The sequence below is a fragment of the Leopardus geoffroyi genome, chromosome A3 (assembly GCF_018350155.1).
Source record: "Leopardus geoffroyi isolate Oge1 chromosome A3, O.geoffroyi_Oge1_pat1.0, whole genome shotgun sequence".
Lineage (NCBI taxonomy): Eukaryota > Metazoa > Chordata > Mammalia > Carnivora > Felidae > Leopardus > Leopardus geoffroyi.
In genome coordinates this window covers 89580472-89596629 of record NC_059336.1, presented here as the reverse complement: position 1 = coordinate 89596629, position 16158 = coordinate 89580472, and the positions used below count along the sequence as shown (strand labels likewise).

The 16158-nt window shown below is 56.4% G+C and overlaps 1 protein-coding gene across 2 annotated transcripts in view; it reads left to right on the top strand.

Moving 5' to 3' along the window:
* The window catches only part of RAB11FIP5 (RAB11 family interacting protein 5), a 37919-nt gene extending 22527 nt beyond the window's left edge, over positions 1-15392 (top strand). Inside the window, exons 4-6 of one of the 2 annotated variants that reach the window (XM_045446472.1) lie at positions 7396-9378; positions 12683-12872; positions 13132-15392. In XM_045446472.1, the coding sequence (XP_045302428.1) occupies positions 7396-9378; positions 12683-12872; positions 13132-13335 (2377 nt within the window). In that variant the 3' untranslated portion in view covers positions 13336-15392. The remainder of the gene's footprint in view (positions 1-7395; positions 9379-12682; positions 12873-13131) is intronic. The other variant, XM_045446473.1, reaches the window with a different exon arrangement.
* Positions 15393-16158: the final 766 nt, after the last annotated feature.

The following is a 16158-nucleotide window of genomic DNA, read 5'->3' as shown; positions in this document are numbered from 1 at the left end:
CCTTGGCAAAACCAGCTTTACTCCTCGGGAAGGATGCTGGGGTATTTGCAGCCTGGACCCTGGGGCAGGGAGAATGGAGCAGATGGGGCCCTTGGGCAGGCTGCTGGGGCTCTGGCTTTGCATGGTTGAGTTGGGGGAGGGTGCTGTTTCCCTAAGCCAGGGCTCGGTGTTGGCACGTGGACACAGGTGAGTTGCAAGGGCACAGCGCTTTGGGGGCCCTGCGGATTGAGGAGTCCAGTCTCCTGCTCATGGGTCTTGCTTCTGAGTTGGCACGCCTACCCCCTGAGGGAGGGGGAGAAGGGAAGAAAAGCAGGAAAGGCTATTTGTGTGAATTCTTTGCTTTCCAACTTCTACCTCTTGCCCTTTGGCCTCAAGGCCAGGAAGCCTTGGCAGGTGGAGAGGCAGGACGGGGCCTGTACCTCATACCCTCCACCTCCATCCCAGCTGTTCCCTGTTGGCTCTGTGACCTCTTCCCCCTGAGCGATGGGAGCCAAGTCGTTGATGCCCCCCTCCTCTTTTCGTACACTCACCGCCCCCCCCCCCCCCCGCCCCAGTTATGCTCCTGGGCTGGCAAGGGGCTGTGGACAACTCCCTTAAAATCTGTGACCTACCTTCTGTCCTTGAAGACTGTTAGGGCTCTGGCCCTCACTGTCATCCTTGGTCTTGGGGTATGGCAAGTGCTGATGGCTGTTCTGTTGTGAATGTGCCAAGTCCCACCCATGAGAGCGATGCGGGAGTCCTTGAGCTCAGGCTCTGGCAGAGCTCTCAGAAGGGTTCTGGTACTAATTAGGATTCTGTACCTGGTTCCACTGTGGGGACTGGTTTCCCACACATCCAAGGAATTCTCTGACACCAGCTTGATGTCCTACAATTCAACTCAATTCTGACACTATTTACCCAGAGATAACATCAGACCCCGCATAGGCTCAGTCCTACAGGACTGACCTACAGAATTGACTCCCCCTCCCCCCCCCCCCCCCCCGCCCACTTCGGATGCCTGTCACAATTCCAGGTTGTCACCTGTGCTACTGACCAACCAGCTGTAGATCAGAGGTTCCAGTGACCATCTCCCTGCCCCCTTCCTTGGGTTTGGTTATTTTGCTAGAGTGGCTCACAGAACTCGGAAACACTTTGCTTACTAGATCGCTCTTTTATTATAAATGGCTATAACTCAGGAACAGCCTGATGGAAGAGATACATAGGACAAGGTAGGAAAGGGCGCAGGGCTTCCATGCCCTCTCCCAGCATGCCACACCCCCAGCATCTCCACATGTTCACTGGCCCCTGAAACTCTCAAACCCCATTCTTTGGAGTTTTTATGGAGACTTCATCACACAAGCGCTTATAATTAAATCATTGGCCGCTGGTGATCAACTCAACTTCCAGCTCCTTTCTCCTCTGCAGAAATGAGGGTGAGACTGAAAGTTCCACCCTTCTGTTCATGGTTGGTTCCGCTGGCAACCAGCCTCCATCCTTAGGGGCTTTTTAAGAGTCACCTCATCCACACAAACCCAGTTATGGTAGAAAGGGGCTTGTTATGAATAACATTTCATTTTATGGCTCTGAAGCATTTCAGGAACTGCAGACAAGAGACCAAATATTAAAAGATGCTCTTATCGCTTAGGAAATTTCAAGGGTTTTGGAAGCTATGAGCCAGAAACTGTGGATGAAGACCACATATATATGAGAAATATACGATTGGTCATTCAGATGACCAAATCGCCCACCCTGGCCCTTTGACTACTCCTTACCCTGACCATCGGAGGCTGCTGCATTGTCCAACAGGGTGTAGGGAGGGCCACCAGGCCTAGGTCCTGGGAGCAGATGTCCCCCCCTTCACAAGGGGGCAGGCCCTGGACAGGCAGTGTCTGTGGCAGCTCCAGACAGTGTGGTCAGGCCGCTGTTTCTGCCCTCAGTGAGCCTGCCCCTCCCCTGTCCACAGGTCTGTGGGCAGGAGGTGGGGTGTGAAGGCTGGGCACAGTGAGGAAGGGTTGAGAGTGGGCCCTACAGCCATTCCCCAGCAGAAGGGAGAGGACTCCTGCAGTCCTGGTTTTTCTCTTTCCCGGTGGAATTTGAGTCCACGGAGAAGGGCAGGGAGAGGGCTCAGGCCTGGCTGCCTGGCAGCCCCCGGGATGCCTCACACATGGACGGGCGGGTGTTGGAGCAGTCCCTGGGTGATGCTGCCCTCTGCGTCCCCTGCTATAGGTATATCAGCTTCTGTCCCCGCTGCCCAGCCCCTACTCACCAGAGCCCAGGGGAACTGCTGGCCACCTGCAGTGGAGGGAAGATAAGGAAAAAGGGTATGGGCCTGTCTCAGAAGCCCAGGCTGAGCCTATAGCCCTGTGACAACTTAGAGATATTTATGGGTGGTAGTCTGGAAGGTGGTGGCAGGAGACCTGGGCAGGGCGTTTGCTGGGAGGAGCGAGGGTGCCTGGGTCAGATGGAACACAGACCATGGGCTCAGTGCTATTGTCTGTGGGGTATCTCAGGGCCTTTTCCAGGGCAGACAATTGCTCATGAGGTCATTTCTGCTCATGTGCCCAGGCTTTGGGCTCAGACCCCTGCAGGCCATGACTTTGATGTTGTCATCACTCCTGCTTATAGCCTATTTTCCTAATCCTGGGTCTCTATGTCTCCCAGTGGCCCTTCAGAGTCCAGAGAAGTTGGCTCACTTATAGACATGAGGAAGCTGAGGTTTGTGCCCTTCTCCTTGAATTCTGAGCTTGTCCTCACCAGGATGGAGGCCATCTAGGCATTTCTGCCCTTTGGAGACTCATTTGAGGGCATAGGCCACCAGAGCTGGCCCTGTGGCCTTGCATCCAGGCTGGGTGGGGTGGGAGGGCTGTTTTTTGGGTCAAGTGGCCTAATCTGGACAGGTGTGAAACCTGGACAGTGAGTCCGTCGGCATCACCCTGGCCCTGGGCCTTGACAGAGCCGGGAAGGTGGTCTGGAAGAAATGAGTGTTGGCACTTGCCCAGAGGGCTTGCTCTGGGCTTTTGAGGAGAGAATGAGGTCAGATACCCAGAACTGGAGTGACCAAAGGTAGCTGCAGGCCCCCAGTGGGGCTCCAGAGTCTGTCTACAGGCTCAGAGGTTCGGGGCACCTGTGCCCCCCGGGGCTACCATTGCAGATTGCTGGGTGTTCCTCACTGGGAAGGGCAGCAGCGCCCTCTAGTGCTCCCACGCGGCACTGGTGCCCCAGGGAGAGGCCGGAAGCAGTACGAGTCGGATGTGCAGTCTCCAGAAAAAAAGCTGTTGCTGTTGGAGAAGCCAGTGGCTGGAAGAAAAGGAACAAGGGTATGAAGGGCTGAGAAGATGGTCCTCCTTTTCCTCCTGGCCTGGCTCTCGCCTGCTAGGCCCATGGCTGTCACACTAGGCCCCTACCAGTGTGTGTGCCTGGGGGCCGATGATAGTTGAGACTCAGCCCTGCTCACCAGCCCCGTGGTTGCCGTGCGTCTTGGGCTGCAGCAAGAGCTCCTTACTGTGTGTTTGAGGACTGTCAGGAGTGTTCAACACAAGCGTGTTCAACCCACCAGAGCCAAACAGGGTTGTCTTTGTATCTATCCCTCTCTGATCATTTAGAGTATAAGCTCCCTGTGGGCAGGCCACCCCGGAGCTCGCCCGCCAGGGCCCCTTCACACTAATCGTAGAACCCTGTGTACAATAGGGGATCAAGTGCTGGATGCAGATTTTTTATTTTTATTTTTTTTTCAATATATGAAATTTATTGTCACATTGGTTTCCATACAACACCCAGTGCTCATCCCAAAAGGTGCCCTCCTCAATACCCATCACCCACCCTCCCCTGGATGCAGAGTTTTTAAATTGGGGTCAGTGTGGTACAACATGGGAGCAAGTGTATTGTGGTGGCCTTTGGTGGTCTGTGCATCTGTCCCGGCCCCTCACCGGGAGTAGTGACACCGAGGTCCCGATGAGCTTAGAGTGTGCAGTGGCTGCCGAAAGCTGAGCGCCTCAGTGGCAGTCCCGGTGGGGTAAATGAAGGACATGATGTGTGTCCAGTGACCTAGAGTTAGTGTGGCCGTCCATCCTGTTTGTGGCTATTTTCCTGGTATGGTTAATATTGCCCTTTTACTGTATTAAAAACATTCTGGTTTGGAAGATAAATTATGTGGTCTCCCCACTTACAGCTTCCTAGGCCCCTCTTTGTCACCCCATTGTGCTCAGGTGATGGGAGAGGATACATACGCCCCATCTATTGGACACCTTTCCTGGGCATCAGGCATCAGTCTCAGGAGGGTGCCAGGAGATCGTGCCTTAGGAGGGATGGCTAAAGGGCTTGTTGGCTGGGCGTGTATGCCTCGAAGGCTGGCTTTGACCTTTTGGGGGACTGCCTGGTGGAGAGCCTTTGCAGATCCGCATGCCACCTCTGGGACCAGTGTGTGGAAATAGCAAGGACACACGGCTCATCTCAGCCTAAGGAAGGGCTGTCCACCAGTGAAACTGACCTCCAGCTACAGAGGTGGCCTGGTGATGCAGTAAGTTGCCCAGCAACGGCAACGTTTAAGTAGAGGGGCTGTTAGAGAGAAGGGGGGGATGTCAGCATTAAGGGGCGGGTTCCACCAGTTGTCCTAAGGTTCCTGCAGGCCCTAAAGCTTTATTCCCTCAGATTACTGGGGCAGAGACATTTGGACCTCTGATTTCTTTCCCCAACTTTGTTCCTAGAAGAGAAGACAAGTCAGCATATGTTGAAGTCCCCTCTGCGTGGTGCGGGCTGGCACCGTGGGTTCTGGCCTCAGAGCATAACCTGGGGAGATAACCACATGTGGGGGTGCGTCTGGTCTGTGCCAGACACAGTGGCAGGGAGAGGAAATTCTAAAGTGAGAACCCTCAGAGTGTGCATCTGGGGTGGAGCAAGGGTAAGGGAGAGGCGGGGGGGGGGAAGGGGAGGGGGTGTTACTGGGTGGGAGGGTTGGATGGGATGTTCTCACAGGTGCCGCCAACTCTTGGGAGCCTGCTGGGCCTGGCACTAGGAGTCCCATCCTCTAGGGAGAGCCCTTTGCTGGTTCCATACCAACGGGTTTGTGTGTACCTCTGGGGAGCCAGTGGGGGAGGGTGCTAGCCTAGCCTGGGGCTCTGGACCTCCTGCTCTGCCGTCTCCTGCCCTGCGGTTCTGACTGCCAGCCAGACTGCGATGAGACCACAGGGGTGAGTGGGGCCAGGCCAAAGCTGAGGGGACTGCAGAGCTAAGCTAGGTGCTACTTAATGTTGATGGAGCTCTCTTCCTTCAGACCCCTCTGGTCACTTGTCACAAAGGGGACTGGAGAGAGAGGTGGCTCAGAGTAGCTCTGTTCCTGAGTGCTGACTCCTGCTGGCACAGTTGGACTGTGTCTGGTATGGGTGCTCCAGCTGGGGGGCAGGCTGAGGGCAGAGCCTTGACCCACATGGTGGTACGTTGCTCTCTGTGGTCCCCTAGGTAGGCACCTGCCTGGGGCCTGCTTGGAATGGAGAAGGGACATTTGTGGGGCTTGGGACTCTGGGCCCAGGATTTGCCCTCTTTTGGTATCTTCACCATGTCAGGACCACAGAGGTAGAGCAGTGCTGGGAAGCCTGGTGGGTTGGGAGTCGATGGGACTCTCTTACCCTCTACCCCACACCCAGTCTCTAGGTGATAGTATGAGGCCAAGAAGCCACACTTGGATGGGAAGTTAGTATAGGGCAAAAGAATAAGGAGAGTCTCTGGAAGCCGGATTCTTAAGAGAAACCCAGAGTTTTGGACCTGGCCCTGACAGTGTGGCTGGGATCACAGACTCACAGACTGTCTTGCGAAGCCCACCTTTGCTGCTGGTTGAACTGGATTCTTTCCCGTTGCTTGCTCCCCGTGTTTGTGGACAAGCCGGCCCTGCCTCTGCCCAGCTCTGTCTGGGCCCTGGGTTCCCAGAAGAATCCTGGTGAACTCCAGACTAAACGGCTTCCTTCCATAGGTGCCCCTCCCACCCCAACCTGCATTCCATACGAGCTGGCCGGTGAAACCTGGCTTCTGCTCCCCAACCACACCACCCCCTGCCCCTGTGCCTGCCCCCAGTGTTTCCCTGGGGGAAACAGCAGCTTGAGTGGAGAAGATGGAGACATAGGAGTTCCCGGGATGATCACCTGGGCAGGGGCCAAGGAATGGGTGTCTTGGGGCTTAGACTGGGGGCTGGAAGATGGGACCCAGGCAGTAGGCGAAGCCAGCAAGGTCTGGGCCTGTTAGGTGGGCTCAGCTGCCAGGCAGCTGTAAACCACTGTCAGAGTCCTGAAAACTGGGGTGTGGGCCCCCCCTTTTTACCTGCACTGCCGTTCTGGTTTTCCGTCTCCTGGGCTGTCCTGGAGAAGCCAAGAACTCAAGTGTCAGAATCTGCCCCAGCCCACACCCCTACAGTCATCTGTGCACCATAGGTAAGGTGCAGGTGCAGGGGGTGCTCCCTCCTGGAGAGGACCCTGGAGCGGACACCCGGAGGCCAGCAAGTGTTCGCCGGTGTCCGTGGGAGTGGAGGTTCACTGCCACAGGATGGATTTCCCAGGGGAGCCGGTGATCTCTCTGTGTGGGGGACCCCAGAGGGCCCCTGGTGACACTCAAGAGTTGCTGCTACTGCCGCCTTCCAGTCTTTGTCTCCTGAGCAGGGCTGCTCTCAAGGCTGGCCTGTGAGTGCCCTTGGTGATGGGCACCCTCTGCAGGGTGCTGGGCCATGTGGATGCCTGACAGCAGACATCCTCAGTGATGTCTTGCTGTCCATCCGGGCAGGTTATGGACCTCCCTCCCCCCCCCCCCCCCCCCAAGAAACGAGAGGGGTGGGTTCTTTTTTATTGACATCTTATCATGCCTTGATGACTGCCCCATCATTACCTCCTATTTCTGCAAGAGGTCAGCAGAACACATCTGCTTCAGCGGTCTGAATTCCAGGCGTCCCGCTGGGTTCTATTAGCACAGGCTTTACTTTACCCAGCCTGATCGCTAAGCCTGGCCTTTCTCTGGTCTCCTCATCCCCTCCAAGCACCTGGTATTTCTTTCCTCTCTCAGTCCTTAAAGGGATATAGGGTGCTTTCTGATTGGTTCTGTAGGCATAAGTCTGGTGTTGAGTAGAAACTTCAGCATATGGACCAGTGAAGAACACTTGGTTTTGGCTGGAATCCTGTCTGTAAAACGGGATTATTATTGCTCTCTGGGGTTGGCATGAGGTTTAAATGAGCTCTGTCCAGCATCTTCCTCCTTGGGCAGCACCTAATAATGTACCTGTTAGAGTCTTCCCTTTGTCCCCTGGCTCACATACCTGAACCCAGGTACCAGGCATGTGGTACCTTGCCCAAGGCAGGTGGGGGGCAGGCGCGTGGTATTCAGCAGGGGCGTTTCCAGTCTTGGCATTAACCAGGAGGCTCACGGTTTTGTCTCCCTCCACAGCCTGGACGTGTCTCCTCAGGTAGAACCTGACCCAGCTGCTCTTCCTCACCACCTCCCCTGCTCCCCCTGTGCTACGGCCCCCCCCACTCCTGCTCCCACCGCTGCTCCCATGCTAAGCACTAACCTTTTTGCAGCCGCCTCCCCCGCTGCTGCCACTGCTGCTGCTGCCTCCGCCGCCCCTGAAGCCACCCCATCTGGATTCTTGGGTCTCACCAACCCGTTCCTCACCTCCATGCAGAGCAACCCTTTCTTCGAGGAACTCATAGCCGACATAGCACTAAACTCTCCTTCACCTGCTCCCTCTCTCCCCAGTGCCTCGAGGGCCAGCCCCACCCCCCTGGCCTCCCCTGGGAAAGCCCCGCCTGAGTGGGACGACACCTTCAACGTCTTTGCTGCCAGCAGGCTGCGTCCAGAGGCCAGGAGCAAGATCCTGGCCCCTGCAGGAGTGGGGCTGGAGGTGACTGGGCTGCAAGACCAAGGCCGTGGGGCCATGACAATGAAGGCAGCTGAGCCCCGGGGGGACCCTGGGGGAGGAGGAAGAGGTGGGAGCAGCGTGTGGCTGGAGCCCAGGGTTCCTCTGGACTTGGGACTGGACCGCCAGAGCAAGAGCACGGCTGACCTGGGGCCCCTTGGGTCGATAGGGGCCGGCCTGCCCTCTACGTCAGCCCAGCTGCACCCGAGAGCCTCAGACTCTGAAGCAGACAGGGAGCCACCAGCCCCAGGAGGGGAAGCAGGGCAGAGTCCAGCAGACAGTGCGACGTCTCTGTTTAGCTCCCCAGAAGTGATCAGTGTGTGGGAAAGACTGCCTGGCCCAGACGACGCCCCTGAGGGCCAGGACGAGGCCTCCCAAGGCGAAGGCCAGCTTTTGCATGAGCTCAATACAGTGGAAGATTCATGGCCTTGGGATGTGGTCACCATTTCTCCTGCAGCTGAAATGTCTTCACCGGTCCTGCGGGGAGAGTCTGATGAGCTGCCTCCTCCCCAGATGCAGCCAGAGTCACCAGAAGCTGTGAGCCCCAAGGGGAGTGAGGGGCCTCCCCCACTGGAGCTGGAGCCAGAGCCTGAGCCAGAGCCCAAACCTGAGCAGGTGTTGGACAAGGAACTGCAGCCCAGCAGGCCACCTCCCAAGCCACCACGCCTCTTCACACCCTCAGATTCTCAGGAGGAGGAGGAGGCGGCCACGGCAGCTGCTGCAGGGGGGCTGAGAAGCAGGGGGGCAGAGACTGGAGGTGAAGACGACCTCCCAAGCATGCTGGTTGCTGGGCCACAGGAGGCCAAGGAGGAGGGCGAGGCCCCTGGGTCGGAGTCTGACAGCCATTCTTCCAGAACCCTGCTGGGTGGGCCAGGCCTGGAAGACGTAGTGGAGGGTGCCAGCCCTCCTGTGTCTGGGCCCTACTTATCCCTGCCCACTAGCTGCCCTGAGGGTCCTGCCCCCATACCCCATTACTCAAAGAGCTTGGCTCCTCAGAGTCAGCAGATCCGGGAGGCTCCAGAGAAAGGAGGGAGCCCTGAGGGTCCTGAGGCCCAGAGCCAAGGACCAGTGGGAGAGGGGCTTGGGCCCTTGCCAGGCAGCTCCCAACACACTGACCTCTGGGCGTCAGAGGAGGATGCCTTGAACCCCTTTTTGTCTCAGGGGAACCAAGACCCCCCCAGTCTCCCGTCCACATCCCCTCCAGGGTCCAGGGAATCTTCCATCCTCTCTGGTCCAGAAGAGCTGCCCACGCCCCCAGAGCCTGCTTTTCCACCGCCCCCTCTCCCGTCCTGGGCCGGCCACCGCCACGGGGAGCCCAGCCCTCCATGCTCTCCTCTGCCTGGAGCTCGGCCCCTGACTTCTTCCTCCCCACCCCCTGGGGAGCCAGCCTCCTCCCCTGGGGGCTCCCCTGCCCCACTTGGGGAGGACCACGCTGCAACCACCCCAGCCTCCCCGCTTGTGCTTCTGCCCTTGGAGACACGACCAGCTGAGGAGCCACAGCCCAGTGCCAGGTGAGCGGTGAGCTGCCACCCTGAGAATACACTGCAGGAGGAGATGGGTGGAGGGAGGCAAAGCAGCCCAGGGGCTAGGATGTTCACATTCCAGCCTCAGTCCTTCCAGGGGCAGATGAAGGGCTCCTTTACCCTGAAGCAGGGGAGGCTTTGAAGAAAGGAGCCCTTCTGTGGTACCTGCTCTGAAGCTGTCTCCTCCTTGGATCCTCGGGCAAGCAGAGGTGCAGGGGGTGAAGAATGGAGTGGGGAGAGCCAGTGTGGGCTGGCAGGGGAAGGGGGATGAGAGTTCAGGCATTCAGCTGCAAGGGAAGCTGGGTACTTGTCAAATGGGGGCCACATCCTCTGCAGCAGGCCCAGGGGAACAGGCTGTGGGAGGCAGAGAACCAGAGGAGGGACCGATACAGAGGTCCGTCGGAGAGAAAGCCCAAGAGCTATTTAGAGGACAGAAGAAAAACAAAAATACTCCCTCACTCAGAAGAAAGGGTCTGTAGCCCCTTCAGGTGCCTCATTGGTTTGCATCTGTGCCTTTTCAGGGGGTGGTCCTGATGTGCTTAGGACTGTGCTGAGTGGACACTGGGTGCCTGTGTGACTGTGGTCACCGTGGCATTGGCCTGTTTGGGGAAGAATGATGAGGCTGTGACCTCACCAGGTTGACTGGTGCAGGGTGACCAGAGCTGAGGTCTGGAGACACAGATCACTTGGGGTCAATGGGGAGCAGTGAAGTCCATAAGGATGCTAGTGCTCTAGGAGCCCTGAGTGAAGAAGTGGAGGGAGTAGAGGAGGCTGCTTTTTCTGCTGAACACAGCAGGGTGAGAGTCTTGAGGAGCAGGACGGGCTCCTGGACTAGGCCCCCAGCCTGCTGGCTCATACATTTAGTCTTCCGAATTCACTGAGCATCCACTGTGTGTGAGACACTAAACAGAGATCAAAGATATGCCCGGAGAGTTCCCAATCCAGTGAGCAAGACAGAAATGCACCCAGGAAGAGCTGGCCTGTGGGGCCCATGCTGATGAAGGAGAAGTGGGAGGGAAGGAATCTGGGCTACCCTTGACTGCTGTTCCAGTGGTAGGTGGTGAGGGAGAGGGGGTGGTTACAGCTTCCTTGCTCTGATGACAGTGTCCTTACCTGGCCCTGCTGTATTCCAGCCTCACTTCTAATTATACTCACTACCTTTAGGAAGCTTCAGGGCTGGCTTCATGTCGAACTCAGCATGTTCCTTACATCATGAAGTAGATGGGCCAAGTAGAGCTATCCCCACTTCTCAGATGAGGAAATGGGAGTCCTTGAGAGCTATGGGGTCCAGGGTCCCTCTGATGTGTGGGGGCAACCAGATTGAGAGCCCAGGACCCATTCAGGGTTTCTTTATGCCACCCCTCCCCAGGCACAGCCCATAGGTAGCATTAGAGCAGCTTTTAAGTTCCCATCCCTAATGTAAACTCTTAGGTGGGAAGAGATAGGTTGTTTACTGCTATCTGCCCCCTGCCTGGCCTCTCTACCACTCTTCCCAGGTTGTGAGACTGAATCCATGGCCCTATCCTGAGTAGCAGAGTTGACTTCTCTGGGTCTGGGCACTCCTTCCTCCAATGCAGCTCAGGGCCTTGGGCTAAGCCATTTTGCTTCCTACTGCTGAACATCCAAATTCTGGGGGCAGGTTAGTTGATTTGAGGGCCTGCTGCTTGCAGTTTGCATACCTGTCACAGGTACAGGGTGCTGGGGGATCCCAGAGCAGGGTCACTTTAGTCAGCTTGGGGGAATCAGGAAAGTTGCCCAGAGGAAGTGGCCTTGCGTAGCTTTGAAACATGAATAGGAGTTAGTAGGCCAGCAGGTGAAGGGCCAGTGTTCCAGACAGAGGGACAGCTTTTATAAGAGCCTGCAGGTGAGAAAGAGCACATTTCCCGGGGTGTCGGCAGTGTGTGGGGAAGTAGAGACCCATCAGGAAAGGGCAGGGCCCATTCGTGTTAGAGATTGTGTTTTCTTATCTGATCTAGAACGGTAAAGGCTGTTTAAGCGTTGGAGAGGCTGAGCTAGCTCACAGTCCCATAGCAGTACAGGGCATGGTTGGAGGTGGGCAAGACTCCCTTGGAGGACATGAGTTAGCAGTTGTAGCCGGAGGAAGTTTAGCTAGCACTGGCTCGGAGAGGAGGGGATGGGGTGAGAGAAGATGAGAGGGAGCAGGGCTTGATTTTTGTTAGTCTTGGAGCTGAGTGGAGGTGGGATGGGGTGGGGGAGGAATCAGAGGGATTCCCAGGTGTCTGATTGGAGCCACCCACTGCTGGGAAGGACACAGAAAAGGACAGACAGGACAGACGTGGAAGGGAGTGTGATGCACCTGAACTGGCCCCGGTGTGGAGTGAGCCAGCCTCCAACTGTATGTGAGCCGGAGCTCAGGGGTGAGGTCTGGGCTGGAGCTGGACATTAGGGGTCGTGGGAGCCAAGGTGAGGAGGGGAGAGATCCAAGGGCAGACTAGCAGTTAAGACTGAGGAGGAGACCGTCAGAGGTCAGAAAACCAGATGGAGGTCTTGGAGGGAAATGAGGGAGAGCAAGCCAAAGGAAGGAGTGGTCCAAGTGTGAACTCCACAGAGAGGTCAGTGAGTTGAGAACTGAGGGGTTGGTGGACTCAGCAGGAGCACTTGTGATGGGCCGGCGGGGCCAACAGCCCATTCTGATGGGTTGAGGAGTCACGAAAGGTAAGAACTTGCAGAGACAAAATGCAGTGTGCATGCTCTGGTGGGGCTGGGGGAGGAGGAAGGGGAGGTGGGGCATGACTCCTGTGGAAACAGAGTCAAGGGAGGCCTGTGTAAATGCTGAAGGGAAGCAACCAGTAGAGAGAGGCGGGCAGCCAAGTGTTCTAGTTTGGCCAGGTCTTTCCTGGTTTGAGCACCCAAAGTCCCTCACCCTGGGAATCCTTAGTCCTGGGAAAATTGGGAAACTGGGAGAGTTGGTCAGATCCCTAGAGAAAGGTTACAGTATGGAAGAGGCGGGGAGGATGGGGCGGGGGGGCCCTGGCAAAGACTGGCTGTAGGTGCAGAGAATGCTGTGGGCTGGCCTCTGCCATCCCTGTGAAGGGGCAGGTCTTCTGAGGGAGTAAAATGGAGAGGGCACAGGCAGTGAGGGAGGAGGAGGGGAGAGTTGCTGAGGAGTGCAGGGTGCAGCCGCCCCAAGGCTCTGGCTGTGTAGGGGACAGCCACCACCACGTGGTGGTTTGTGTCCAGCAGACCCGCTGGCCCCCCAGAGAAGGTGGCCCCGTGTTTTCGCTGCACTGCCCATCCCTCCTCATAAGGCATCTCCTTTCTGTGTCTGCAGCCCCCACCCTGTGAAGCCCCTCAGTGCTGCCCCTGTGGAGGGCAGCCCCGACAGGAAGCAGCCTCGCTCCAGTCTGAGCACAGCTCTGAGCAGTGGGCTGGAGAAGCTCAAGACCGTCACATCGGGCAGCGTGCAGCCTGTGGCTCCAGCCCCCCACGTTGGCCAGACTGTGGACGCCAAGCGGCTGAAGGTGAGGCCCGGTAGGATGCCAGGGTGCGTCAGACCGGATGTGTGGTGCCATGGAGAGAGGTCAGGAGCAGGGTGCTGGGCAGGGTGGAGCAAAGAGTGGGCCTGGTCCCCCACGCCAGAGCCCTGAAGCCAGTCAGGCTGTCTCTCGCACTGGAGACAGAGGCCGCTCCAGGGGCCTGTAGGAGTGAAACCCGGGTGTTGGTGGGTGGACAGGCAGGTAGGCCTGAGGCTGCCCTGCTCATTCTCATTCCTGGCCTCAGGACTCGGGTGTGCTGGACCAGTCGGCCAAGTACTACCACCTGACCCACGACGAGCTCATCGGCCTGCTCTTGCAGCGGGAACGGGAGCTGAGCCAGCGGGACGAGCATGTGCAGGAGCTGGAGAGCTACATTGACCGGCTGCTGGTGCGGATCATGGAGACCTCACCCACACTGCTGCAGATCCCCCCTGGCCCCCCAAAGTAGCCTTCCTCCCCCTGCCCCTGGGAGGGTCAGCGTGGACCCACTGCCCAAACAGGGCTTGCGCTGCCCTCCTTCCCGCTGAACTCACTCTCACCTGGGCAGGCTGCTGTCTGTCCTCTGTTGTCACTCCTTGCTCCTCTTCCCTTCTGCCTCCGTGGGGCTGCTGGAAGGGGGACCCTTTGGACTCCCATTGGAGGCATCAGGTTCCATGTACAACTTGTGTGTTTTGGGGAGCCCTCAGTCGTTCCCACCTGCCTATTTCCATATCCCTTAGTTTTAGGGGCTCCAGGGAATTGGAACAAAGAATTTAGTACTCGAGGGGGAGCAGGGGTGAGCTGCAATTTGATGTGGCATCTGGGACATACTTTATTACCCCACAACAATGGTCTGTCATTTTGTCCAAGGCTAAACCCTTGTCCTCCTCATTTGTCTTCAGCCCCTGGAGGGCTCCTAGCATTACTGGGGCTGGGGCTGTGGCAGGAACCAAGTTGCCCATTTTGGAGTTATGGGCAACTGGAGTCTCATGTCTGTTCCCTTGAGAGCAAGGAGCCTGTATGGTCTGGTCTCACCTCTGCTGTGTTCTGATTTTCGTGTGTTTCCAGCTGTTTGCAGAACGAGTGCCATGTGGATGGATGGGGATGATGTGTGTTCTCCAGGCCCCGCGCCCTGCCCTCCTCTTCTGATCTGTCCATTGAGTGTCATGTGTGAATGTATGGAGAGCTGGGGCAAGTGTGGGGAGAGCACCTCCTCACCTGCCTCCAAGCTGTGGGCCCCTCCAGGCCTCAGGGCTTTGGGCTGCTTGTGTTTGGGGATCAAGCCTCCATCTTTGTTTTTGTTGCCTGTCCAGATGCCAAAACTCTGTGCTGCGGCAGGGTTTGCACTTTTGGAAACCAATTAAAATGTGCCTTTTGTGGGTGGGGTCAAGAGCCTCTGGATGCAGACCTCTCTCTCTCTGTTTGGTGTCCCCCTCCCTCCCTGTTGAGCACATGGGGCTGGATCTGTCAGAGCCCTGGACATGGGAGAGGAGGATGGTGAGACTCGCTGCACCCTGTGCCCCTCCCCCAGAGTTCAGTTAAGGGTCTGGCGAAGCTGCCACTGCTCCTTTAACTTTCCTGCCACCTTCTCTTCCTCCCTCAACCCCATTTGCGGAGGGTCCTGGGATAAAAACTACATTCTGGAAGTGGGAGGTCCCACTCTGCCCATACTTAGGAAAAAAGCCTTTGTTGCTCTCCTCTCCATCCACTGGCTGCTCTCCCAGCCTGTCCCTTCTGCCCCATGGCCTTGCCTGGCTTGGCTGCAGTGCACTTTGAAATGAAGTGTCTGTCTTTTGGCCCAGCCCTGGTTAGCTTGCAGAAAACATGGCCGGCTTCCCATGGCATCTACAGGGAACCTTTAGTGGCTCGCGTGCCCTGATTTAGCAAAAGTTTTGGGGTAAGAAGGTACTGAAGGAGGACACTTTTGGCCCAGGGAGGAGGTGAGAGCTCGTCTGGAATTACCTCTTCTTCCTGAGAGAGCCTATGGGATCTTTCCGACAGCCTTGGAAGGACGTGTGCTCTGTGGGTGATGTCTTCTGCCAGGATGAAGCAGAGGAGCCCCGACACATGGGGGAAAGCCCCTGTAATGTTATCTACCTTAAGGATCACTCATCAAAGCTGAGGAAGTGTCCCCAGGTGTCCAGATCTTGGGTCATGGTTTTTTTGGGGGTCAGTGGGGGTTGGGTAGGTATCTCTTCTGGGGGAAGGGGAGCACTCCTCTACTATGTATTCTTCCGGGCTCTATTCATTACCAGCCCTGACCCTGATCTTCCACTCATCCTTGATTGTGGGCCTCCAAAATGCCCAGGGCAAGGATGTCTTCAGAAGAGCTTTGAGTTGAAGCCCAAGGTTCTTGTTGGATGTTTCTGCTCCTGGCCACGACTTGGAGAGTTGCAGGTGGGGTGGGCAGAGAGCAGGCACAGTTCTGCTTTGCTGTTTGTCTTCCTAGTTGTAACTCCTGTTTATAAAGAGCTTGTTCTTCATGTTTTGAGCACTTTATGAAGAATAAAAAGTTCATATACTGCAGGTGGCTCTATTGTGTTCCTGTTTTGACAAACGTATGAAGGAGGCTTCCTGGGGGAAAAGGCGGGTAATGGGGTTTTGAATGCCACTGCCCCCATCTTAACATCAGGGGCAGCAGCACAGCATTGACAGGTGGCATGGACTCAGTCTTTTCTTTGCCGAGATACCCACATTTATTGAGCACTGTGGGGGAATACAGAGGGTAAAAGACTTGATTCTTAATGTGCAACCACGTAGTCTAGTAGCAAATGATACAAATCCAAGATACAAATGGTTCTTCATAGCTAGCTAGAATCTCTCTCTAGCTTTAGGAATCATCTGTTTCTTTGTGGGTTTTGTTGGTGGATGAGGAACTGGCTGCTACAAATCATGCATTGTCCAGAAAGACATGAGCAGGCATGAGCCAATACTGCACTTCACTTTGAGACTAGGGAGACCCAAAGTGGGATTCCCTAGGATCAAAACTATTTCTACTTCCCTCTTGGGTAGCTTCCTTCCCTTCCTGCCAGCCTGACACACTGACCAGATAATTCATCTGGGAATCTTCTACTCCGTTCTGCACAAGTGTGTTTATTATCCTTGCTTGCATCCTGTTCTACGATATGCAGCACTCCTTCTTACCTAACGTCCTTGTAGTGCTTAATAAACATTACTGAACCCCACTCCCCACTCCCACTTCTCTTCCTGCCTGGGAATTAGGCTGAGGAGGATCTTCCTTAGTTGGGCAAAGGAAGTGGAAGCCGCCAGGGCTCTGAAGCTCCAACTATTT